The sequence below is a fragment of the Arachis hypogaea genome, chromosome 11, assembly GCF_003086295.3.
Source record: "Arachis hypogaea cultivar Tifrunner chromosome 11, arahy.Tifrunner.gnm2.J5K5, whole genome shotgun sequence".
NCBI lineage: Eukaryota > Viridiplantae > Streptophyta > Magnoliopsida > Fabales > Fabaceae > Arachis > Arachis hypogaea.
The window spans coordinates 89,556,712-89,578,670 of NC_092046.1; the positions used below are offsets into that span (position 1 = coordinate 89,556,712).

At 39.6% G+C, this 21,959-nt stretch overlaps 1 protein-coding gene and 1 non-coding gene across 2 annotated transcripts in view; one reads left to right on the top strand and one right to left on the bottom strand.

The window, feature by feature from the left end:
* Positions 1-21,363, top strand: part of LOC112721545 (TOM1-like protein 1) — a 28,118-nt gene extending 6,755 nt beyond the window's left edge. The window contains 1 exon segment of the mRNA XM_025772599.1: positions 21,211-21,363. Coding sequence (XP_025628384.1) covers positions 21,211-21,363 — 153 coding nt within the window.
* Positions 4,703-4,810, bottom strand: LOC112725277 (small nucleolar RNA R71). Its single transcript, XR_003164396.1, has one exon. It is a non-coding gene; the product is annotated as a small nucleolar RNA R71 (small nucleolar RNA).
* Positions 21,364-21,959: the final 596 nt, after the last annotated feature.

Genomic DNA, 21,959 nt, shown 5'->3' on the forward strand with positions numbered 1-21,959 from the left:
TCAACATGGCTGAGAGTCTCGAATCAGAGTTGGAAAACATCTTTAAAGATGTTCAGCCTGATTTAGAGGATTCAGAGGACATGAAAGAGCCTCTGAAATTTCTTCTGGAAGAAGAAAAACCTCCTAAACCCGAGCTCAAGCCATTACCACCATCCTTGAAATATGCATTTCTGGGAGAAGGTGACACTTTTCCAGTGATTATAAGCTTTGCTTTAAATCCACAGGAAGAGGAAGCACTTATTCAAGTGCTAAGGATACACAAGACAGCTCTTGGGTGGTCCATAGGTGACCTTAAGGGCATAAGCCCAGCTAGATGCATGCACAAAATCTTATTGGAGGATAATGCTAAACCAGTGGTTCAACCACAGAGACGGCTAAATCCAACCATGAAGGAAGTGGTGCAGAAAGAGGTCACCAAATTACTAGAGGCTGGGATTATTTATCCTATTTCTGATAGCCCCTGGGTGAGCCCTGTCCAAGTCGTCCCAAAAAAGGGAGGCATGACAGTGATTCATAATGAAAAAAATGAACTGGTTCCTACAAGAACAGTGATGAGCGGATAATTTATACGCTTTTTGGCATTGTTTTTAGTATGTTTTTAGTAGGATCTAGTTACTTTTAGGGACGTTTTCATTAGTTTTTATGTTAAATTCACATTTCTGGACTTTACTATGAGTTTGTGTGTTTTTCTGTTCAGGTATTTTCTGACTGAAATTGAGGGACTTGAGCAAAAATCAGATTCAGAGGTTGAAGAAGGACTACTGATGCTGTTGGATTTTGACCTCCCTGCACTCAAAGTGGATTTTCTGGAGATACCAAACTCGAAATGGCGCGCTTCCAATTGCGTTGGAAAGTAGACATCCAGGGCTTTCCAGCAATATATAATAGTCTATACTTTGGCCAAGAATAGACAACACAAACTGGCGTTCAACGTCAGCTCTCTGCCCAATTCTGGCGTCCAGCGCCAGAAAAGGATCCAAAACCAGAGTTGAACGCCCAAACTGGCACAAATGCTGGCGTTCAACTCCAGGAAGGACCTCTACACGTGCAACACTCAAGCTCAGCCCAAGCACACACCAAGTGGGCCCCGGAAGTGGATTTATGCATCAATTACTTATTTCTGTAAACCCTAGTGACTAGTTTATTATAAATAGGACCTTTTACGATTGTATTAGACATCTTTGGACACCTGGTTCTTAAATCAGAGGGGCTGGCCATTCGGCCATGCCTGGATCTTTCACTTATGTATTTTTAACGGTAGAGTTTCTACACTCCATAGATTAAGGTGTGGAGCTCTGCTGTTCCTCAAAGATTAATGCAAAGTACTACTGTTTTCTATTCAATTCATCTTATTTCGCTTCTAAGATATTCATTCGCACTTCAACCTGAATGTGATGAACGTGACAATCATCATCATTCCCTATGAACGCGTGCCTGACAACCACTTCCGTTCTACATCAGATTGAATGAGTATCTCTTAGATCTCTTAATCGGAGTCTTCGTGGTGTAAGCTAGAATGATGGCAGCATTCAAGAGAATCCGGAAGGTCTAAACCTTGTCTGTGGTATTCCGAGTAGGATTCAATGATTAAATAACTGTGACAAGCTTCAAACTCACGATTGCTGGGCGTAGTGACAGACGCAAAAGGATAGTAAATCCTATTCCAGCATGATCAAGAACCGACAGATGAATAGCCATGCCGTGACAGGGTGCGTTGACCATTTTCACTGAGAGGATAGGATGAAACCATTGACAAGGGTGATGCCTCCAGATGATTAGCCGTGCCGTGACAGGGCATTTGGATCATTTTCCCGAGAAAAGACCGAAAGTAGCCATTGACAGTGGTGATGTATCACATAAAGCCAGCCATGGAAAGTAGTAAGACTGATTGGATGAAGATAGCAGGAAAGCAGAGGTTCAGAGGAACAAAAGCATCTCTATTCGCTTATCTGAAATTCTCACCAGTGATTTACATAAGTATTTCTATCCCTATTTTATTAATTAATTTTGAAAACCTCATTACTATTTTATATCTGCCTGACTGAGATTTGCAAGGTGACCATAGCTTGCTTTATACCAACAATCTCCGTGGGATTCGACCCTTACTCACGTAAGGTATTACTTGGACGACCCAGTGCACTTGCTGGTTAGTTGTGCGAAGTTGTGAACCATGGTATTGGCATCATGTTTTTGGCGCCATTACCATGGAAAGAAAGAGCAATGAATTTTACATAATCAAAGTGTAATCACAATTTTTGCGCACTAAGTTTTTGGCGCCGTTGCCGGGGATTGTTCGAGTTTGGACAACTAACGGTTCATCCTGTTGCTCAGATTAGGTAATTTTCTTTTCGTTTTCTTTTCAAAAATTTTTTTCAAAAATTTTTCAAAAATTTTCTTTCAAAAATTTCTCCTTTGTTTTCGAAAAAAAATAAATAAAAAAAATGTTTTCAAAAATATATTTTTCTTCAGAATTTTTAAGAATGAATTCTAGTGTTTCATGAAGCATGTGAAGCCTGGCTGGCTGTAAAGCCATGTCTAAATTTATTTGGACTGAGGCTTCCAATTTATTATCAAAAGCAAGCTAGTTGGTGCTAATCCACCTACTGCTGATTCATGATCTACCTGTTACATGCTAAAGCTTGGCTGGCTCTTAAGCCATGCCTGACCCTTTGATTGGAGCTTTAGACTAAAGAGCACAAGTTTCCTGGAATTCATATTAAAGATTTTGAAATCCTTATTTTTGTTTTTCAAATAATTTTTGAAAAAAATACAAAAAAAAAATTAGAAAATCATAAAAATCAAAAATATTTTTTGTGTTCTTGTTTGAGTCTTGAGTCATGTTATAAGTTTGGTGTCAATTGTATATTCATCCTGCATTTTTCGAGAATTCATGCATTCATAAGTGTTCTTCATGATCTTCAAGTTGTTCTTGGTAAGTCTTCTTGTTTGATCTTTGCATTTGTATATTTTGTGTCTTTTCTTGTTTTTCATGTGCATTCCTGAATTCTTTATGTCTAAGCATTAAAGAATTCTAAGTTTGGTGTCTTGCATGTTTTCTTTGCATTAAAAATTTTTCAAAAATATGTTCTTGATGTTCATCATGATCTTCATAGTGTTCTTGGTGTTCATCTTGACATTCATAGCATTCTTGCATACATTCATTGTTTTTATCTAAAAATTTCATGCATTGCATCATTTTAGTGTTTTTCTCTCCATCATAAAAACTCAAAAATCAAAAAAATATCTTTCCCTTTTTCTCTCATCGAATTCGAAAATTTGAGTTGACTTTTTAAAAAATTTTTAAAATCTAGTTGTTTTTATGAGTCAAATCAAATTTTCAATTTAAAAATCTCATCTTTTTCAAAATCTTTTTCAAAAATCAAATCTTTTTCAAATTTCTTAGTTATTTTCGAAAATTCCAAAAATATTTTTCAAAAATCTTTTTCTTATTTTTATATCAAATTTTCGAAAATAACAATAACAATTAATGTTTTGATTCAAAAATTTCAAGTTTGTTACTTACTTGTTAAGAAAGATTCAAACTTTAAGTTCTAGAATCATATCTTGTGATTTCTTGTGAATCAAGTCATTAATTGAGATTTAAAAAAATCAAATCTTTTTCAAAAACTAATTTCAATCATATCTTTTCAAAAATATCTTCTTATCATATCTTTTTCAAAAAAACTTGATTTCAAAATATCTTCTCTAACTTCCCAACTCCTTATCTTTTCAAAATTTGTTTCAACTAACTAACTAACTTTTTGCTTGTTTCTTATCTTTTTCAAAACTACCTAACTAACTCTCTCTCTCTCTCTAATTTTCGAAAATATCTTCCCCCTTTTTCAAAATTTTTTTTAATTAACTAATTATTTTAACTTTTGATTTTAAAATTTTCGAAAAAAATTACTACATTTTTCAAAAACTATTTTCGAAAATCACTAACTCTTTTTCAAAAATTATTTTCGAAAATTCTCCATCTCTCTCATCTCCTTCTATTTATTTATTCATCTACTAACATCTCTTCCTCACATCACTCACCAAATTCGAACCCCCTCTTCTATCTGTGTTCGAATTTTTTCTTCTTCTCTTCTTCTACTAACAATAAGGAACCTCTTTACTGTGACATAGAGGATTCCTCTTCTTTTCTTTTTCTCTTCTCTTTCTTATGAGCAGGGATAAAGAAAAAGGCATTCTTGTTGAAGCTGATCCAGAACCTGAAAGGACTCTGAAGAGAAAACTAAGAGAAGCTAAATTACAACAATCCAGAGACAACCTTATTGAAAATTTTGAACAAGTAAAGGAGATGGCAGCCGAACCTAACAACAATAATGCAAGGAGAATACTTGGTGACTTTACTATACCTAATTCCAATTTACATGGAAGAAGCATCTCCATTCCTGCCATTGGAGCAAACAACTTTGAGCTGAAACCTCAATTAGTTTCTCTGATGCAGCAGAACTGCAAGTTTCATGGACTTCCATCTGAAGATCCTTTTCAGTTCTTAACTGAATTCTTGCAGATCTGTGATACTGTTAAGACTAATGGAGTAGATCCTGATGTCTACAGGCTCATGCTTTTCCCTTTTGCTGTAAGAGACAGAGCTAGAGTGTGGTTGGACTCTCAACTCAGAGATAGCCTGAACTCTTGGGATAAGCTGGTCAAGGCTCTCTTAGCCAAGTTCTTTCCTCCTCAAAAGCTGAGCAAGCTTAGAGTGGATATTCATACCTTCAAACAAAAAGATGGTGAATCCCTCTATGAAGCTTGGGAAAGATACAAACAGTTGACCAAAAAGTGTCCTTCTGACATGCTTTTAGAATGGACCATCCTGGATATATTCTATGATGGTTTATCTGAGCTATCAAAGATGTTATTGGACTCTTCTGCAGGTGGATCTTGATGACAAGTCATCTTAGCCTAGTTTCACTAGCCTTTTTCTTTTGTTTTCAATTGAATTATGCACTTTCTTGAGCCAAAAGCAAGCCAATTGGGTAGATTTTCATGTTTCCTTTGATTTAATCAACCATGTATGAATTCATGCTATTTCATGAGGTTTTATGCTATAATTGTCACATATTATGAAAGAATGAATATCTCGTGATTTTGAGCATAGCTTTGATGTGTTTGGTTGATTAATGATAGGTGAAGAAAGCTTGGAGAAAGGTTGAAGCAAGAAGGAATGGCTAGGAGGAAGAGAGGACAAAAAGTTTGAGCAAAAGTTTGCCTCAAACTTTAGCTCAAACTTTTGGAACAAGTGAAAATGAACCAGGGAGCAAAAAGCTGGACCAAAAGTTTGCCTCAAACTTTTGTGCAAACTTTTGGGCAAAAAGCTGGAGCACAAGTTAGCCTCAAACTTTTTGGCAAACCTTTGGCATCACAAATCAACACCCTGGAGAGCAAAAGTTTGCGCCAACGTTAGCCCCTAACTTTTTGGCAAACGTTGGCGCATGAACAACACACCCTGGAGAGCAAAAGTTTGCACCAACGTTAGCCTCTAACTTTTTGGCTAACGTTGGTGCCATGAGTGTGCAAGGGGAGGCCAACGTTGGAGCAAAAGTTTGACCCCAAACTTTTGCCCCAACGTTGGTATCAGCAAAAGAGGGTGGCTGATGTGAAAAGTTGGAGTAAAAGTTTGCCTCAAACTTTTACTCAAACTTTTACTCAAGCTTTCATGATTCCAAACCCGGTTCAATTCGGTTCTTCTCCAAACTCCAAGAGCAATCAACCAAGGCCTCTATCAACCCAATTCCATCAAGAGAAAAGGCCCAATTGAAGGCTTGAAGACCATTTAAAGAAAGTGTATAAATAGCATAGGATTTAAGTTTTTAGAAGAGCTTCCTTTTTAGAATTTTTCAATACTTGCAGCAGAGAGCTCATTTTACATTCTAGCATTGTTATTTTAATTCAAGAGAATTGGGGAGGAGAATTGATCTCTCTTCTTCCTTGTTCTTGCCCAGCACTCTTTAATTTTCTTGCTTCGGATCTTGGGTGGAGAATTGAAGAACTTCTGTTTCAATCTCACCTTGGGATCTTGTTTAATTCTCTACTTAATTGAATTTCAGTTTCTGTTACTTGCTCTCTCATCTACTTTCTCTGCAATTTACATTTCCTTTGCAATTACTCTTGTTGGATCTAGGAAGGCATTGAGATCTAGACTTGGTTATCTAGTCTTTTGAGTCCTGATATCTGAATTCCAATTTTACATCCTCTGTTTAATGTTTTTAAATCTCATTTACATTTTTGTTTTAAGATCCAGTTCGATTCAAGTCATCCTTTACTTCTCTGTTTGTTGCAATTTACTTTTTCTTGTTTAAATTCTGCAAATCCAATTCCCAATTCCCTTTACAATTCAAGCCATTTACATTTCTTGCACTTTAAGATTCTGCAATTTACATTTCTTGCGTTCTAAGTTTCTGCCATTTAATTTCTTGTTCTTTATGATTCAGCACTTTAAATTTCAGTTCTCTTTAATTTCATGCTAATTACCCATTCCCTTTACTTTCTATGCAATTTAAATTCTGCAAATCACAAATCTCTCAACCAAATCTTGATTCGCTTGACTAAATCAACCACTAAACTAAAATTGCTCAATCCTTCAATCCCTGTGGGATCGACCTCACTCCCGTGAGTTATTATTACTTGATGCGACCCGGTGCACTTGCCAGTTAGTTTTGGGTGTTTTGGAGAAATTCGTTTCTCCACAAAAAATATCCATCAGATCCATTCACCTAAAGAAAATGCCTGCAGAAGCTCAAGAACTCATTGACATGGTTGCTAATAACCAGTTCATGTACACTTCTGAGAGAAATCCTGTGAGTAATAGGACACCTATGAAGAAGGGAGTTCTTGAAATTGATACTCTGAATGCCATATTGGCTCAAAACAAAATATTGACTCAGCAAGTCAATATGATTTCTCAGAGTCTGAATGAAATGCAAGCTGCATCCAACAGTACTCAAGAGGCACCTTCTGAAGAAGAGGCCTATGATCCTGAAAACCCTGCAATAGCAGAGGTGAATTACTTAGGTGAACCTTATGGAAACACCTATAATCCATCATGGAGAAATCATCCAAATCTCTCATGGAAGGATCAACAAAAGCCTCAACAAGGCTTTAATAATGGTGGAAGATACAGGTTTCCCAACAGCAAGCCTTTTCCATCATCCACTCAGCAACAGACAGAGAACTCTGAACAAAATACCTCTAATTTAGCAAACTTAGTCTCTGATCTATCCAAGGCCACTGTAAGTTTCATGAATGAAACAAGGTCCTCCATTAGAAATTTGGAAGCACAAGTAGGCCAGCTGAGTAAAAGGATCACTGAAATCCCTCCTAGTACTCTCCCAAGCAATACAGAAGAAAATCCAAAAGGAGAGTGCAAGGCCATTGACATAACCAAAATGGCCGAACCCAAAGAGGGAGAGGAAGACGTGAATCCCAAGGAGGAAGACCTCCTGGGATGTCCAGTGATCAATAAGGAGCTTCCCTTTGAGGAACCAAAGGAATCTGAGGCTCATCTAGAGACCATAGAGATTCCATTGAACCTCCTTATGCCATTTATGAGCTCTGATAAGTACTCCTCTTCTGAAGAGAATGAGGATGTTACTGAAGAGCAAGCTGCCAAGTTCCTTGGTGCAATCATGAAGCTGAATGACAAATTATTTGGCATTGAAACTTGGAAAGATAAACCTCCCTTGTTCACCAATGAACTAAGTGATCTGGTTCAACTGATATTGCCTCAGAGGAGACAGAATCCTGGAAAGTTCATAATACCTTGTACCATAGGCACCATGATCTTTAAGGCTCTGTGTGACCTTGGTTCAGGGATAAACCTCATGCCCCTCTCTGTAATAGAGAAACTGGGAATCTTTGGGGTGCAAGCTACTAAAATCTCACTAGAGATGGCAGACAATTCAAGAAAATAGGCTTATGGACAAGTGGAGGACGTGTTAGTAAAGGTTGAAGGCCTTTACATCCCTGTTGATTTCATAGTCCTGGATACTAGAAAGGAAGAGGATGAATCCATCATCCTAGAAAGACCTTTCCTAGCCACAGCAAGAGTTGTGATTGATGTGGACAGAGGAGAATTGATCCTTCAATTAAATAAGGACAACCTTGTGTTTACAACTCAAGGATCTCTCTCTGCATCCATGGAGAGGAAGCAGAAAAAGCTTCTCTCAAAGCAGAGTCAACCAAAGCCCCCATAGTCAAACTCTAAGTTTGGTGTTGGGAGGCCACAACCAAACTCTATGTTTGGTGTCAAACCCCCATATCCAAACTCTAAGTTTGGTGTTGGGAGGTCTCAACAAAGCTCTGCACATCTGTGAGGCTCCATGAGAGCCCACTGTCAAGCTATTGACATTAAAGAAGCACTTGTTGGGAGGCAACCCAATGTTTATTTATCTAATTTTATTTTTGTTTTTCATGTTTTCTTAGGTTCATGATCATGTGGAGTCACAAAATAAACGAAAAATTTAAAAACAGAATCAAAAACAGCGGAAGAAAAATCACACCCTGGAGGAAGCACTGGCCTGGCGTTCAACGCCAGAACAGAGCATGGTTCTGGCGCTGAACGCCCAAAATGGGCAGTATCTGGGCGCTGAACGCCCAAAATGGGCATCATCTGGGCGCTGAACGCCAGAATTGCACCCTGGAGAGGAGCTGGCGCTGAACGCCCAGAACAAGCATGGTTCTGGCGTTCAACGCCAGAAATGGGCAACAAATGGGCGTTGAACGCCCAAAATGGGCACCAACCTGGCGCTGAATGTCCAGAGTTGTGTGCAAGGACATTTTACATGCCTAATTTGGTGCAAGGTTGTAAATCCTTGAACATCTTAGGATTTGTGGATCCCACAGGATCATCTCAGGATCTATGGACCCCACAGGATCATCTCAGGATCTGTGAATCTCACAGGATCCCCACCCACCTCACCCTCTCTCTCTCCATTCATGGTCGTCCCTTCTGTTTTCCATTCACCACTCACATCCATACACACATCCCTCTATCTCCTCCATATCTTCTTCTTCTTCATCTATTTTTTCTTCTCTTGCTCGAGGGCGAGCAAAATTCTAAGTTTGGTGTGGTAAAAGCATAAGCTTTTTGTTTTTCCATTACCATTGATGGCACCTAAGACCGGAGAATCCTCTAGAAAGGGGAAAGGGAAGATAAAAGCTTCCACATCCGAGTCATGGGAGATGGAAAGATTCATCTCCAAAGCTCATCAAGACCACTTCTATGATGTTGTGGCCAAGAAGAAGGTGATCCCTGAGGTCCCTTTCAAACTCAAAAGAAATGAGTATCCGGAGATCCGACATAAAATTCAAAGAAGAGGTTGGGAAGTTCTAACAAATCCCATCCAACAAGTCGGCATCCTAATGGTTCAAGAGTTCTATGCCAATGCATGGATCACCAAGAACCATGATCAAAGTAAGAACCCGGATCCAAAGAACTATGTTACAATGGTTTGGGGGAAATACTTAGATTTTAGTCCGGAAAATGTGAGGTTGGCGTTCAACTTGCCAAACATGGAAGAGAACGCACGCCCCTACACAAGGAGAGTCAACTTTGATCAAAGGTTGGACCAAGTCCTTATGGACATATGTGTAGAAGGAGTTCAATGGAAGATTGACTCCAAAGGCAAGCCGGTTCAACTAAGAAGATTGGACCTCAAGCCTGTAGCTAGAGGATGGTTGGAGTTCATTCAATGCTCAATCATTCTCACTAGCAACCGGTCTGAAGTTACTATAGACCGGGCCATCATGATCCATATCATCATGATTGGAGAATAGGTGGAAGTTCATGAGATTATACCTCAAGAACTCTACAAGGTGGCTGACAAGTCCTCCACTATGGCAAGGTTAGCCTTTCCTCACCTCATTTGCCACCTATGCAATTCGGCTGGGATTGACATAGAGGGAGATATCCTCATTAAAGAGGACAAGCCCATCACTAAGAAAAAGATGGAGCAAGCAAGAGAGCCCATTCATGGAGCTCAAGAGGCGTATGAAGCTCATCACCATGAGATCCCGGAGATGCCTCAAATGCACTTTCCTCCACGAAACTATTGGGAGCAAATCAACACCTCTCTAGGAGAATTGAGTTCCAATATGGGACAACTAAGGGTGGAACATCAACAGCACTCCATCATCCTTCATGAAATAAGAGAAGATCAAAAGGCAATGAGGGAGGAGCAACAAAAACAAGGAAGAGACATAGAAGAGCTCAAGGACATCATTGGTTCCTCAAGAAGGAAACACCACCATCACTAAGGTGGATCCATTCCTTCTTCTTATTTCTTCTGTTTTTTGTTTTCTATGTTATGTGCTTATCTATGTTTGTGTCTTCATTACATGATCATTAGAAGTTAGTAACTATGTCTAAAAGTTATGAATGTCCTATGAATCCATCACCTCTCTTAAATGAAAAATGTTTTAATTCAAAAGAACAAGAAGTACATGAGTTTCGAATTTATCCTTGAACTTAGTTTAATTATAGTGATGTGGTGACAATGCTTCTTGTTTTCTGAATGTATGCTTGAACAGTGCATATGTCTTTTGAAGTTGTTGTTCCTGAATGTTAAATATGTTGGCTCTTGAAAGAATGATGACTAGGAGACATGTTATTTGATAATCTGAAAAATCATAAAAATGATTCTTGAAGCAAGAAAAAGCAGCAAAGAACAAAGCTTGCAGAAAAAAAAAAATATATATATATATATATATATATATAGAAACAAAGAAAAAGAAAAAGCAAGCAGAAAAAGCCAAAAGCTCTTAAAACCAAGAGGCAAGAGCAAAAATCCAATAACCCTTAAAACCAAAAGGCAAGGGCAAATAAAAAGGATCCCAAGGCTTTGAGCATCAGCGGATAGGAGGGCCTAAAGGAATAAAATCCTGGTCTAAGCGGCTAAACCAAGCTGTCCCTAACCATATGCTTGTGGCGTGCAGGTGTCAAGTGAAAACTTGAGACTGAGCGGTTAAAGTCAAGGTCCAAAGTAAAAAAAAAGAGTGTGCTTAAGAACCCTGGACACCTCTAATTGGGGACTTTAGCAAAGCTGAGTCACAATCTGAAAAGGTTCACCCAATTATGTGTCTGTGGCATTTATGTATCCGGTGGTAATACTGGAAAACAAAGTGCTTAGGGCCACGGCCAAGACTCATAAAATAGCTGTGTTCAAGAATCATCATACTGAACTAGGAGAATCAATAACACTCTCTGAACTCTGAGTTCCTATAGATGCCAATCATTCTGAACCTCAATGGATAAAGTGAGATGCCAAAACTATTCAAGAGGCAAAAAGCTATAAGTCCCGCTCATTTGATTGGAGCTATGTTTCATTGATAGTTTGGAATTTATAGTATATTCTCTTCTTTTTATCCTATTTGATTTTCTGTTGCTTGGGGACAAGCAACAATTTAAGTTTGGTGTTGTGATGAGCGGATAATTTATACGCTTTTTGGCATTGTTTTTAGTATGTTTTTAGTAGGATCTAGTTACTTTTAGGGACATTTTCATTAGTTTTTATGTTAAATTCACATTTCTGGACTTTACTTTGAGTTTGTGTGTTTTTCTGTGATTTCAGGTATTTTCTGACTGAAATTGAGGGACTTGAGCAAAAATCAGATTCAGAGGTTGAAGAAGGACTGCTGATGTTGTTGGATTCTGACCTCCCTGCACTCAAAGTGGATTTTCTGGAGCTGCAGAACTTGAAATGGCGCGCTTCCATTTGCGTTGGAAAGTAGACATCCAGGGATTTCCAGAAATATATAATAGTCCATACTTTGGCCAAGAATAGACGACGCAAACTGGCGTTTAACGCCAGCTCTCTGCCCAATTCTGGCGTCTAGCGCCAGAAAAGGATCCAAAACCAGAGTTGAACGCCCAAACTGGCACAAATGCTGGCGTTCAACTCCAAGAAGGACCTCTACATGTGAAACACTCAGGCTCAGCCCAAGCACACACCAAGTGGGCCCCGGAAGTGGATTTATGCATCAATTACTTATTTCTATAAACCCTAGTGACTAGTTTATTATAAATAGGACCTTTTACGATTGTATTAGACATCTTTCGATGCCTGGTTCTTAGATCAGAGGGGCTGGCCATTCAGCCATGCCTGGAGCTTTCACTTATGTATTTTTAACGGTAGAGTTTCTACACTCCATAGATTAAGGTGTGGAGCTCTGCTGTTCCTCAAAGATTAATGCAAAGTACTACTGTTTTCTATTCAATTCATCTTATTTCGCTTCTAAGATATTCATTCGCACTTCAACGTGAATGTGATGAACGTGACAATCATCATCATTCCCTATGAACGCGTGCCTGACAACCACTTCCGTTCTACATCAGATTGAATGAGTATCTCTTAGATCTCTTAATCGGAGTCTTCGTGGTGTAAGCTAGAATGATGGCGGCATTCAAGAGAATCCAGAAGGTCTAAACCTTGTCTGTGGTATTCCGAGTAAGATTCCATGATTGAATGACTGTGATGAGCTTCAAACTCGCGATTGCTGGGCGTAGTGACAGACGCAAAAGGATAGTAAATCCTATTCCAGCATGATCGGGAACCGACAGATGAATAGCCGTGCCGTGACAGGGTGCGTTGACCATTTTCACTGAGAGGATAGGATGAAACCATTGACAAGGGTGATGCCTTCAGACGATTAGCCGTGCCGTGACAGGGCATTTGGATCAGTTTCCCGAGAGAAGACCGAAAGTAGCCATTGACAGTGGTGATGTATCACATAAAGCCAGCCATGGAAAGGAGTAAGACTGATTGGATGAAGATAGCAGGAAAGCAGAGGATCAGAGGAACGAAAGCATCTCTATTCGCTTATCTGAAATTCTCACCAGTGATTTACATAAGTATTTCTATCCCTATTTTATTAATTAATTTCGAAAACCTCATTACTATTTTATATTTGCCTGACTGAGATTTGCAAGGTGACCATAGCTTGCTTCATACCAACAATCTCCGTGGGATTCGACCCTTACTCACGTAAGGTATTACTTGGACGACCCAGTGCACTTGCTGGTTAGTCGTGCGAAGTTGTGAACCATGGTATTGGCATCATGTTTTTGGCGCCATTACCAGGGAAAGAAAGAGCGATGAATTTTACATAATCAAAGTGTAATCACAATTTCTGCGCACCAAACATTTACAGGGTGGCGCATGTGTATTGACTACAGAAGGCTCAATACAGCCACCAGAAAGGATCATTTTCCTTTACCATTCATATACCAGATGCTAGAAAGACTAGCAGGTCATGATTATTACTGCTTTTTGGATGGCTACTCAGGCTATAACCAGATTGCAGTAGATCCTCAGGATCAAGAGAAAACAGCATTCACATGTCCATCTAGAGTGTTTGCTTATAGAAGGATGCCATTTGGGCTGTGTAATGCGCCTGCAACCTTCCAGAGATGCATGCTCTCTATTTTCTCTGATATGGTGGAAAAATTTCTGGAAGTCTTCATGGATGACTTCTCAGTATATGGAGACTCATTCAGCTCCTGTCTTGATCACCTGAAACTTGTTCTGAAAAGATGCCAAGAGACCAACCTAGTTTTAAACTGGGAAAAATGGACTGAAGGGATTGTTCTTGGGCATAAAATCTCAAACAAGGGAATAGAGGTGGATCAAGCAAAAATAGAGGTAATTAAAAAATTACCACCACCTGCCAATGTTAAGGCAATCAGAAGCTTTCTGGGGCATGCAGGATTCTATAGGAGGTTTATAAAGGATTTTTCAAAAATTGCAAAACCTCTAAGCAATCTGCTAGCTGCTGACATGCCATTTGTGTTTGACACAGAGTGCCTGCAGGTGTTTGAAACGCTGAAAGCTAAGCTGGTCACAGCACCAGTTATTTCTGCACCAGACTGGACATTACCATTTGAGCTAATGTGTGATGCCAGTGATCATGCCATTGGTGCAGTGTTGGGTCAGAGGCATGACAAGCTTCTGCACGTCATTTATTACGCTAGTCAGGTTCTAAATGATGCCCAGAAGAATTACACAACCACAGAAAAAGAATTACTTGCAGTGGTTTACGCCATTGACAAGTTCAGATCATACTTAGTAGGATCAAAAGTGATTGTGTATACTGATCATGCTGCTCTTAAATATTTACTCACAAAGCAGGATTCAAAACCCAGGCTCATCAGATGGGTGTTGCTTCTGCAAGAGTTTGATATAGAAATAAGAGACAGAAAAGGGACAGAGAACCAAGTGGCTGATCATCTGTCCCGGATAGAGCCAGTAGAAGGGACGCCCCTCCCCTCTCTTGAGATCTCTGAGACTTTTCCGGATGAGCATTTATTTGCCATTCAGGAAACACCATGGTTCGCCGATATTGCAAACTATAAAGCTGCAAGGTTCATACCCAAGGAGTACAACAGGATACAAAAAAAGAAATTAATTACTGATGCAAAGTACTACTTGTGGGATGAACCCTATCTCTTTAAGAGATGTGCAGACGGAATAATCCGTAGGTGTGTGCCTAGAGAAGAAGCACAGAGGATCCTATGGCATTGCCATGGATCTCAATATGGAGGCCATTTCGGAGGTGAGCGAACAGCCACCAAGGTCCTCCAATGTGGCTTCTATTGGCCCACACTCTATAAAGATTCCCAAGAGTTTGTACGTAACTGTGACAGTTGCCAAAGAGCTGGTAATCTGCCTCATGGTTACGCCATGCCTCAACAAGGAATCTTGGAAATTGAGTTGTTTGATGTATGGGGAATTGACTTCATGGGACCTTTCCCACCATCATACTCAAACACTTATATTCTGGTTGCAGTTGACTATGTATCAAAATAGGTTGAGGCCATTGCCACACCCACCAATGATACTAAAACAGTGCTGAAGTTCCTCCAGAAACATATCTTTAGCAGGTTTGGTGTCCCTAGAGTACTAATCAGTGATGGGGGCACTCACTTCTGCAATAAACAGCTTTACTCTGCCATGGTTCGGTATGAAATTCGCCATAAGGTGGCTACTCCATATCATCCACAAACTAATGGGCAAGCTGAAGTCTCTAACAGAGAATTAAAGAGAATCCTAGAACGGACAGTAAGTACTTGGAGAAAGGATTGGGCACGGAGCTTGGATGATGCTCTGTGGGCTTACAGAACAGTATTCAAGACCCCTATAGGGACCTCTCCATACCAACTTGTGTATGGTAAGGCATGTCACCTGCCTGTGGAACTGGAACATAAAGCCTACTGGGCAACCAGATTCCTAAACTTTGATGCCAAATTAGCAGGAGAAAAAAGATTGCTCCAGCTAAATGAGCTAGAGGAATTCAGATTCACAGCTTTCGAAAATGCCAAGTTTTATAAAGAGAAATAAAAAAAGTGGCATGACAGAAAGCTGTCATCTAGAATCTTTGAACCAGAACAAAAGGTTCTATTTTTCAACTCTAGGCTCAGGCTATTCCCCAGGAAACTGAAATCCCGGTGGAGGGGACCATATGTGATTACAAGTGTATCACCATATAGTTATATGGAGCTTCAGGATATTGATTCTGATAAGAAGTTCATTGTCAATGGACAGAGAATCAAGCACTATCTTGAAGGCAACGTTGAGCAAGAGTGCCCAAGGCTGAAGCTAGATTAAAAGATCAGCAAGGTCCAGCTAAAGACAATAAAGAAGCGCTTGCTGGGAGGCAACCCAGCCATGGAGCATCAATCCTCTAAGCATTTTGCCCTATTTTTATTTTTATTTGTTTATATAGAGTTCATTGATAACAAGGTAAAGAATCAATTGCATAAGTTCACAGGGTTACAGAAGGAATCTGCACACAAAACAGAGAAAAAGAGCCCATTGGCAAGAAAACACCAGTAAGAGCCTATTTTGGGCGTTCAGCGCCCAAAAGGGGCAGCCAGTGGGCGCTGAACGCCAGTAAGGATAGCAATCTGGCGTTCAACGCCAGAAAAGGGCAACAACTGGGCGTTGAACGCCCAGGAGAGCAGCATTTGGGCGTTGAACGCCCAAAACAGGCAGTGTGTGGGCGTTCAAACGCCAGGATAGTGGGGAGGAGGTAAAAATCATTTTTCTTCATATTTTTTCATTCTAATTTTACAATTCCATGTTTTTAATTCATGATTTCTTGCATAAACATGTTAAGAACCTTGATTTCGAAAATCCCTCTTTAAAAATATCAAATGTATCTTAATCCATAAGCACCAAGCCTCTTTGCAAATTCAATCCAACTCTTTTCAAATCCTTTTTTAAAACAAATCTATCTTTTCAACTCATCAATATCTTTTTCAAAATCTCTACTTTATCTTTTTCAAAATCTAGATCTATCTTTTTCAAAAATCTTTCATATCTTTTCAATTTTAAACTATATCCTCTCTTATCATATCTTCTATCTTATCTTTTCCAAATCAATCTTTTTTATCATATCTTTATCTCTTTTTTCGAAAACCCAGCCTCCCTCCCTTTAAATTTGGGTTCGGCCTCCCTCCCCTTCCATCAACAATTGCACCTAGCTCTCCTTCTATCCCTCTCCCTTCTTTTCTTTTGCTTGAGGACAAGCAAACCTCTAAGTTTGGTGTGTTTATCCGCGATCACTAAGATCATGGCTCCTAAAGGAAAACAACCCACTCCAAGAGGCAAGAAAGAGAGCGTTCCAAAACCACTTTGGAATCAAGGGAAGTTCTTATCTAAAGAACATTCAGACCATTATAACAAAATAATGGGTCTGAGATCAGTGATCCCGGAAGTTAGATTCGATCTGAAAGAAAATGAATATCCGGAGATCCAGGAGCAAATTCGAATCAGGAACTGGAAAGTCCTAGCTAATCCTGAAACGAAAGTAGGGAGGAACATGGTTCAGGAGTTCTATGCTAATATGTGGCAAACTGACAAGTAGAAACTATCTGGGACTGCTTTCTATGACTATCAGACCGTGGTCAGAGGAAAGATTGTTCATACCCACCCTGACAGGATCAGGGAGATCTTAAAGCTACCTCAGCTGAAAGATGATCCAGACTCCTTCAACGGGAGAATGATGAGAACAGACAAGGGCCTGGATAAGATTCTAGAGGACATATGTATCCCTGGAGCCAGGTGGACCACCAACACAAACGGTATCCCAAATCAACACAAGAGAGAAGATCTCAAACCAGTCGCCAGAGGATGGCTGGACTTCATTGGGCATTCTCTGTTGCCCACTAGCAACCGTTCTGAAGTAACTGTTAAAAGAGCAGTGATGATCCATTGCATCATGATGGAAAAAGAAGTGGAAGTTCATCAGCAAATCTCAGCTGAACTCTACAAAATTGCTAACAAAAATTCTAAAGAGGCCAGGTTGGCTTATCCAAGCGTGATTTCTCTGCTCTGCAAGGATGCTGGAGTAAGGATGGGAATAACTGAGTATATCTCAGTTGAGAAACCAATCACCAAAGCATCAATGGAAAAACAACAAGCACAGGATGATCCCACCAAGAAGAAAACACAGGAATTTCTCCCAGAAATCCCTCAATCTAATTACTGGGAGTATCTTGAGACGTCTGTTACCAAGATACGGGAAGCTATGGAACAAATAATAAAAGAACAGAAGGAACACAGTCAAATTCTTACCTATATGTTTAAAGAACAAGAGGAGCAAGGGCGTGACTTAAGGGAATTGAAGCGCCAGAAGTTATCTCTTGAAGGACCAAGCACCCCACGGATCAGAGGAACATCCACTTCCTAGAACAAAGGTTGTTAAATTCCAATTTCTGCTTTAACTTTGTGATAGTGTCATTATAGAAGTTCACCTTAGGAGTCATATAGTAGTAATTAGTATCTATTTTGATTTTATCTCCAATTAAGCCATAGTTTATTTTTCTCATCATCAGCAAACATGAATAAAATAGTAGATCTTTTAAATAAGAGGCAATAAAATTTCGAGTTTTTAAAGAGAAATTCTAATTAGTTACATGTGGTGGCAATACTTTCTGTCTTCTGAATGAATGCTTGAATAGTGCATATGTCTTTTGAATTTGTTGTTTAAGACTGTTAAAAATGTTGGCTCTTGAAAGAATGATGAACATGAGACATGTTATTGATAATCTGAAAAATCATAAAAATGATTCTTGAAGCAAGAAAAAGCAGCAAAAAAAATAAAAAAAAAGCCAATAACCCTTAAAACCAAAAGGCAAGGGTAATAAAAAGGATCCCAAGGCTTTGAGCATCAGTGGATAGGAGGGCCTAAGCGAATAGAATCCTGGCCTAAGCGGCTAAACCAAGCTATCCCTAACCATGTGCTTGTGGCGTGAAGGTGTCAAGTGAAAACTTGAGACTGAGCGGTTAAAGTCAAGGTCCAAAGCAGAAAGAAGAGTGTGCTTAAGAACTCTGGACACCTCTAATTGGGGACTTTAGCAAAGCTGAGTCACAATCTAAAAGGTTCACCCAATTATGTGTCTGTGGCATTTATGTATCCGGTGGTAATACTGGAAAACAAAGTGCTTAGGGCCACGGCCAAGACTCATGAAATAGCTGTGTTCAAGAATCATCATACTGAAATAGGAGAATCAATAACACTATCTGAATTCTAAGTTCCTATAGATGCCAATCACTCTGAGCTTCAATGGATAAAGTGAGATGCCAAAACTGTTCGGAAGCAAAAAGCTACTAGTCCCGCTCATCTAATTAGAATCTGAGCTTCACTCAAAACTCTGAGATATTATTGCTTCTCAACCTATTAGTCTTCTATTTTATTTGTCTAGTTGCTTGAGGACAAGCAACAGTTTAAGTTTGGTGTTGTGATGAGCGGATATTTTATACTCTTTTTGGGGTTAATTTCATATAGTTTTTAGTATGTTTTAGTGAGTTTTTAGTTTTTTTCCATTAGTTTTTAGGAAAAATTCATATTTCTGGACTTTAATATGAGTTGTGTGTTTTTCTATAATTTCAGGTATTTTTCTGGCTGAAATTGAGGGAGTTGAGCAAAAATCTGATTCAGGCTGAAAAAGGACTGCTGATGCTGTTGGATTCTGACCTCCCAACACTCAAAGTGGATTTTCTGGAGCTACAGAACTCGAAATGGCGCGCTTCTAATTGCGTTGGAAAGTAGACATTCAGGGCTTTCCAGCAATATATAATAGTCCATACTTTGCTCAAGGATAGATGACGTAAACTGGCGTTCAATGCCAGTTCTCTGCCCAATTCTGGCGTCCAGCGCCAGAAAAGGATTAAAAGTTGGAGTTCAACGCCAGAAATGGATCCAAACCTGGCGTTGAACGCCCAAAACAGCCTTATGCACGTGAATTGTTTAAGTCTCAGCCCCAGCACACACCAAGTGGGCCCCAGAAGTGGATCTCTGCACCATCTGTCATAGTCTACTCACTTTTTGTAAACCTAGGCTACTAGTTTAGTATTTGAACAACTTTTAGAAACTTATTTTAAGAGGATGACATTTTAGATCTGAACTTTGTACTCTTTGACGGCATGAGTCTCTAAACTCCATTGTTGGGGGTGAGGAGCTCTGCTGTGTCTCAATGAATTAATGCAAGTATTTCTGTTTTCCATTCAAACATGTGTGTTCCTATCTAAGATATCCATTCGCGCCTAACTATGGAGAAGGTGATGATCAGTGACACTCATCACCTTCCTCAATCGATGAACGTGTGTCTGACAATCACCTCCGTTCTACATCAGATTGAATGAATATCTCTTAGATTCCTTAATCAGAATCTCCGTGGTATAAGCTAGATTGATGGCGGCATTCATGAGAATCCGGAAAGTCTAAACCTTGTCTGTGGTATTCCGAGTAGGATTCTGGGATTGGATGACTGTGACGAACTTCAAACTCACGAGTGCTGGGCGTAGTGACAGACGCAAAAGGATAGTAAATCCTATTTCGGTACAACTGAGAACCTGCAGATGATTAGCCGTGCGGTGACAGCGCACCTGGACCCTTTTCACTGGAAGGATGCATGGTAGCCATTGACAACGGTGATCCACCTACACACAGCTTGCCAGAGAAGGACGTGCGTGCGTGAATCAGAAGACAGAGGAAAGCAGAGATTCAAAAGATAAAGCATCTCCAAAACTCCAACATATTCTCCATTACTGCATAACAAGTAACCTTTAACCCATACTCTCTTGTTTATTCGCAATTCAACTGATAAATAAAATTGACTTCCTGACTAAGAATTGCAAGATAACCATAGATTGCTTCAAACCAACAATCTCCGTGGGATTCGACCCTTATTCACGTAAGGAATTACTTGGACGACCCAGTGCACTTGCTGGTTAGTGGTACGAGTTGTGAAAAGTGTGATTCACAATTCATGCACCAGAGGTTCTTAAGAATCTTGAATTTCAAGTAGGACATCTTTCACAACAATTTCCAAGGTCCACTAATAGTTTCCCAAGTGAAACAGAGAAAAATCCCAGAGGGGAAATGAAGAAGGTAAGGTGGAAAGAATGCAAGTCAATCAATCTAAGCATTGAAGAAGGTTTGAAGGAAGAATGCTCGATACACTCAGAGCATGATGAGGGAAAACCAAGGAATGATGTAAGGAAGATAGAAGAAATGGCTAGCCCTGAAAAGAGGAAGGAAAAAAAAGAGAAAGAATACATTGAGCCCTTTGAGCCACAAGCACCATTCCTACAGAGACTCAAGAGAAGTAAGGAAGACAGGTCATATTCAAGATTCCTAGACATTTTTGCAGCACTTAGTGTCAATATCCCCTTCATCAAAATTCTTCAACAGATGCCAACATACTTCAAGTGCATGAAAGAACTATTGACCAAGAAAGGAATCTTAAAAGGGGGACAAATAGTGACAATGAACAAGGAATGTAGTGCCCTCATCAAGAAAGACATACTCATGAAGAAAAAAGATCCAGGGAGCTTTCATATTCCATGTGCCATAGGAGAGACAAAAATTGACAGAGGATTCTGCGACTTAGGAGCTAGCATAAATGTGATGCCTCTATCTCTTATGAAGAAGTTGCAAATCAATGAGCTGAGATCCACGGATGTAATCATCCAATTGGCAGATAAAACATAGAAGAAGGCTGAAAGACTAATTGAAAATGTATTGGTGAAAGTAGGAAACTACTTCCTCCCCACTGACTTTGTTGTTCTGGACATAGAGGAAAGCTACCTCCATTCCATTATTATGGGGAGACCATTTCTAGCTACTGAAAAATCTCTCATTGATGTAGAACAAGGAGAATTGATATTGAGAATACATGATGAGCAGATCACTTTCCAGGCCTTCAAACCCGTGCAGGAATTTGAGCAAGAGAGCAAGGAATTAAAAGAAGAGCACATTGAGAGTCCCCTGAAGGAGAACATAAATGAACCACAAGGGCAGCATCTAGAGCTTTCCTTGATGGATAAACAAGAAACTCAAGAGAAGAAGTAACCAATGGAGTTCAAGGAAGAGCCGAAGCCACAAAAGTTGAGAGGAGCAGCTAGCAAGGGACTTTCTGACATAACACTCATGAGAGCACCACTGGAAGAAGAGGAAAGAGTTGTGAAGAAATTACCAAGGGGATGGAGAAATAAAAAGATTCCTACAGAGGGTTTTTCCCCTGGAGACAAAGTGGTATCAGCCCACCATCCACCAATCCCACCCCATCTTCCAACCATTCCATCTAAATTTCCTCAAGTGTTCACCATTAGAAAGGTCCTCTCCCTAGAGCATGTAGAAATCATTAATGAATCAAGTGGAGATTGCTTCACTGTAAGGGGAGAAGACCTAAGACACTACAATCTACCATGACAAAGACCAACTATCAAGCTAGTGACGCTAAAGAAGCACTCCATGGGAGGCAGCCCATGATTTAGTTTTCCTTGTTTTTAATACTTCATTATGAATAATGAGTGTTGCTCTAGCATGAATTCAAGACCATTTTGACAATTTTCCATGACATTGAGAAGCATATGATCCAATTCTAAGTTTGGTGTGCCTACAGGCACACTAGGATAACTTTTCAAAAATAATAATCATAATGCCCA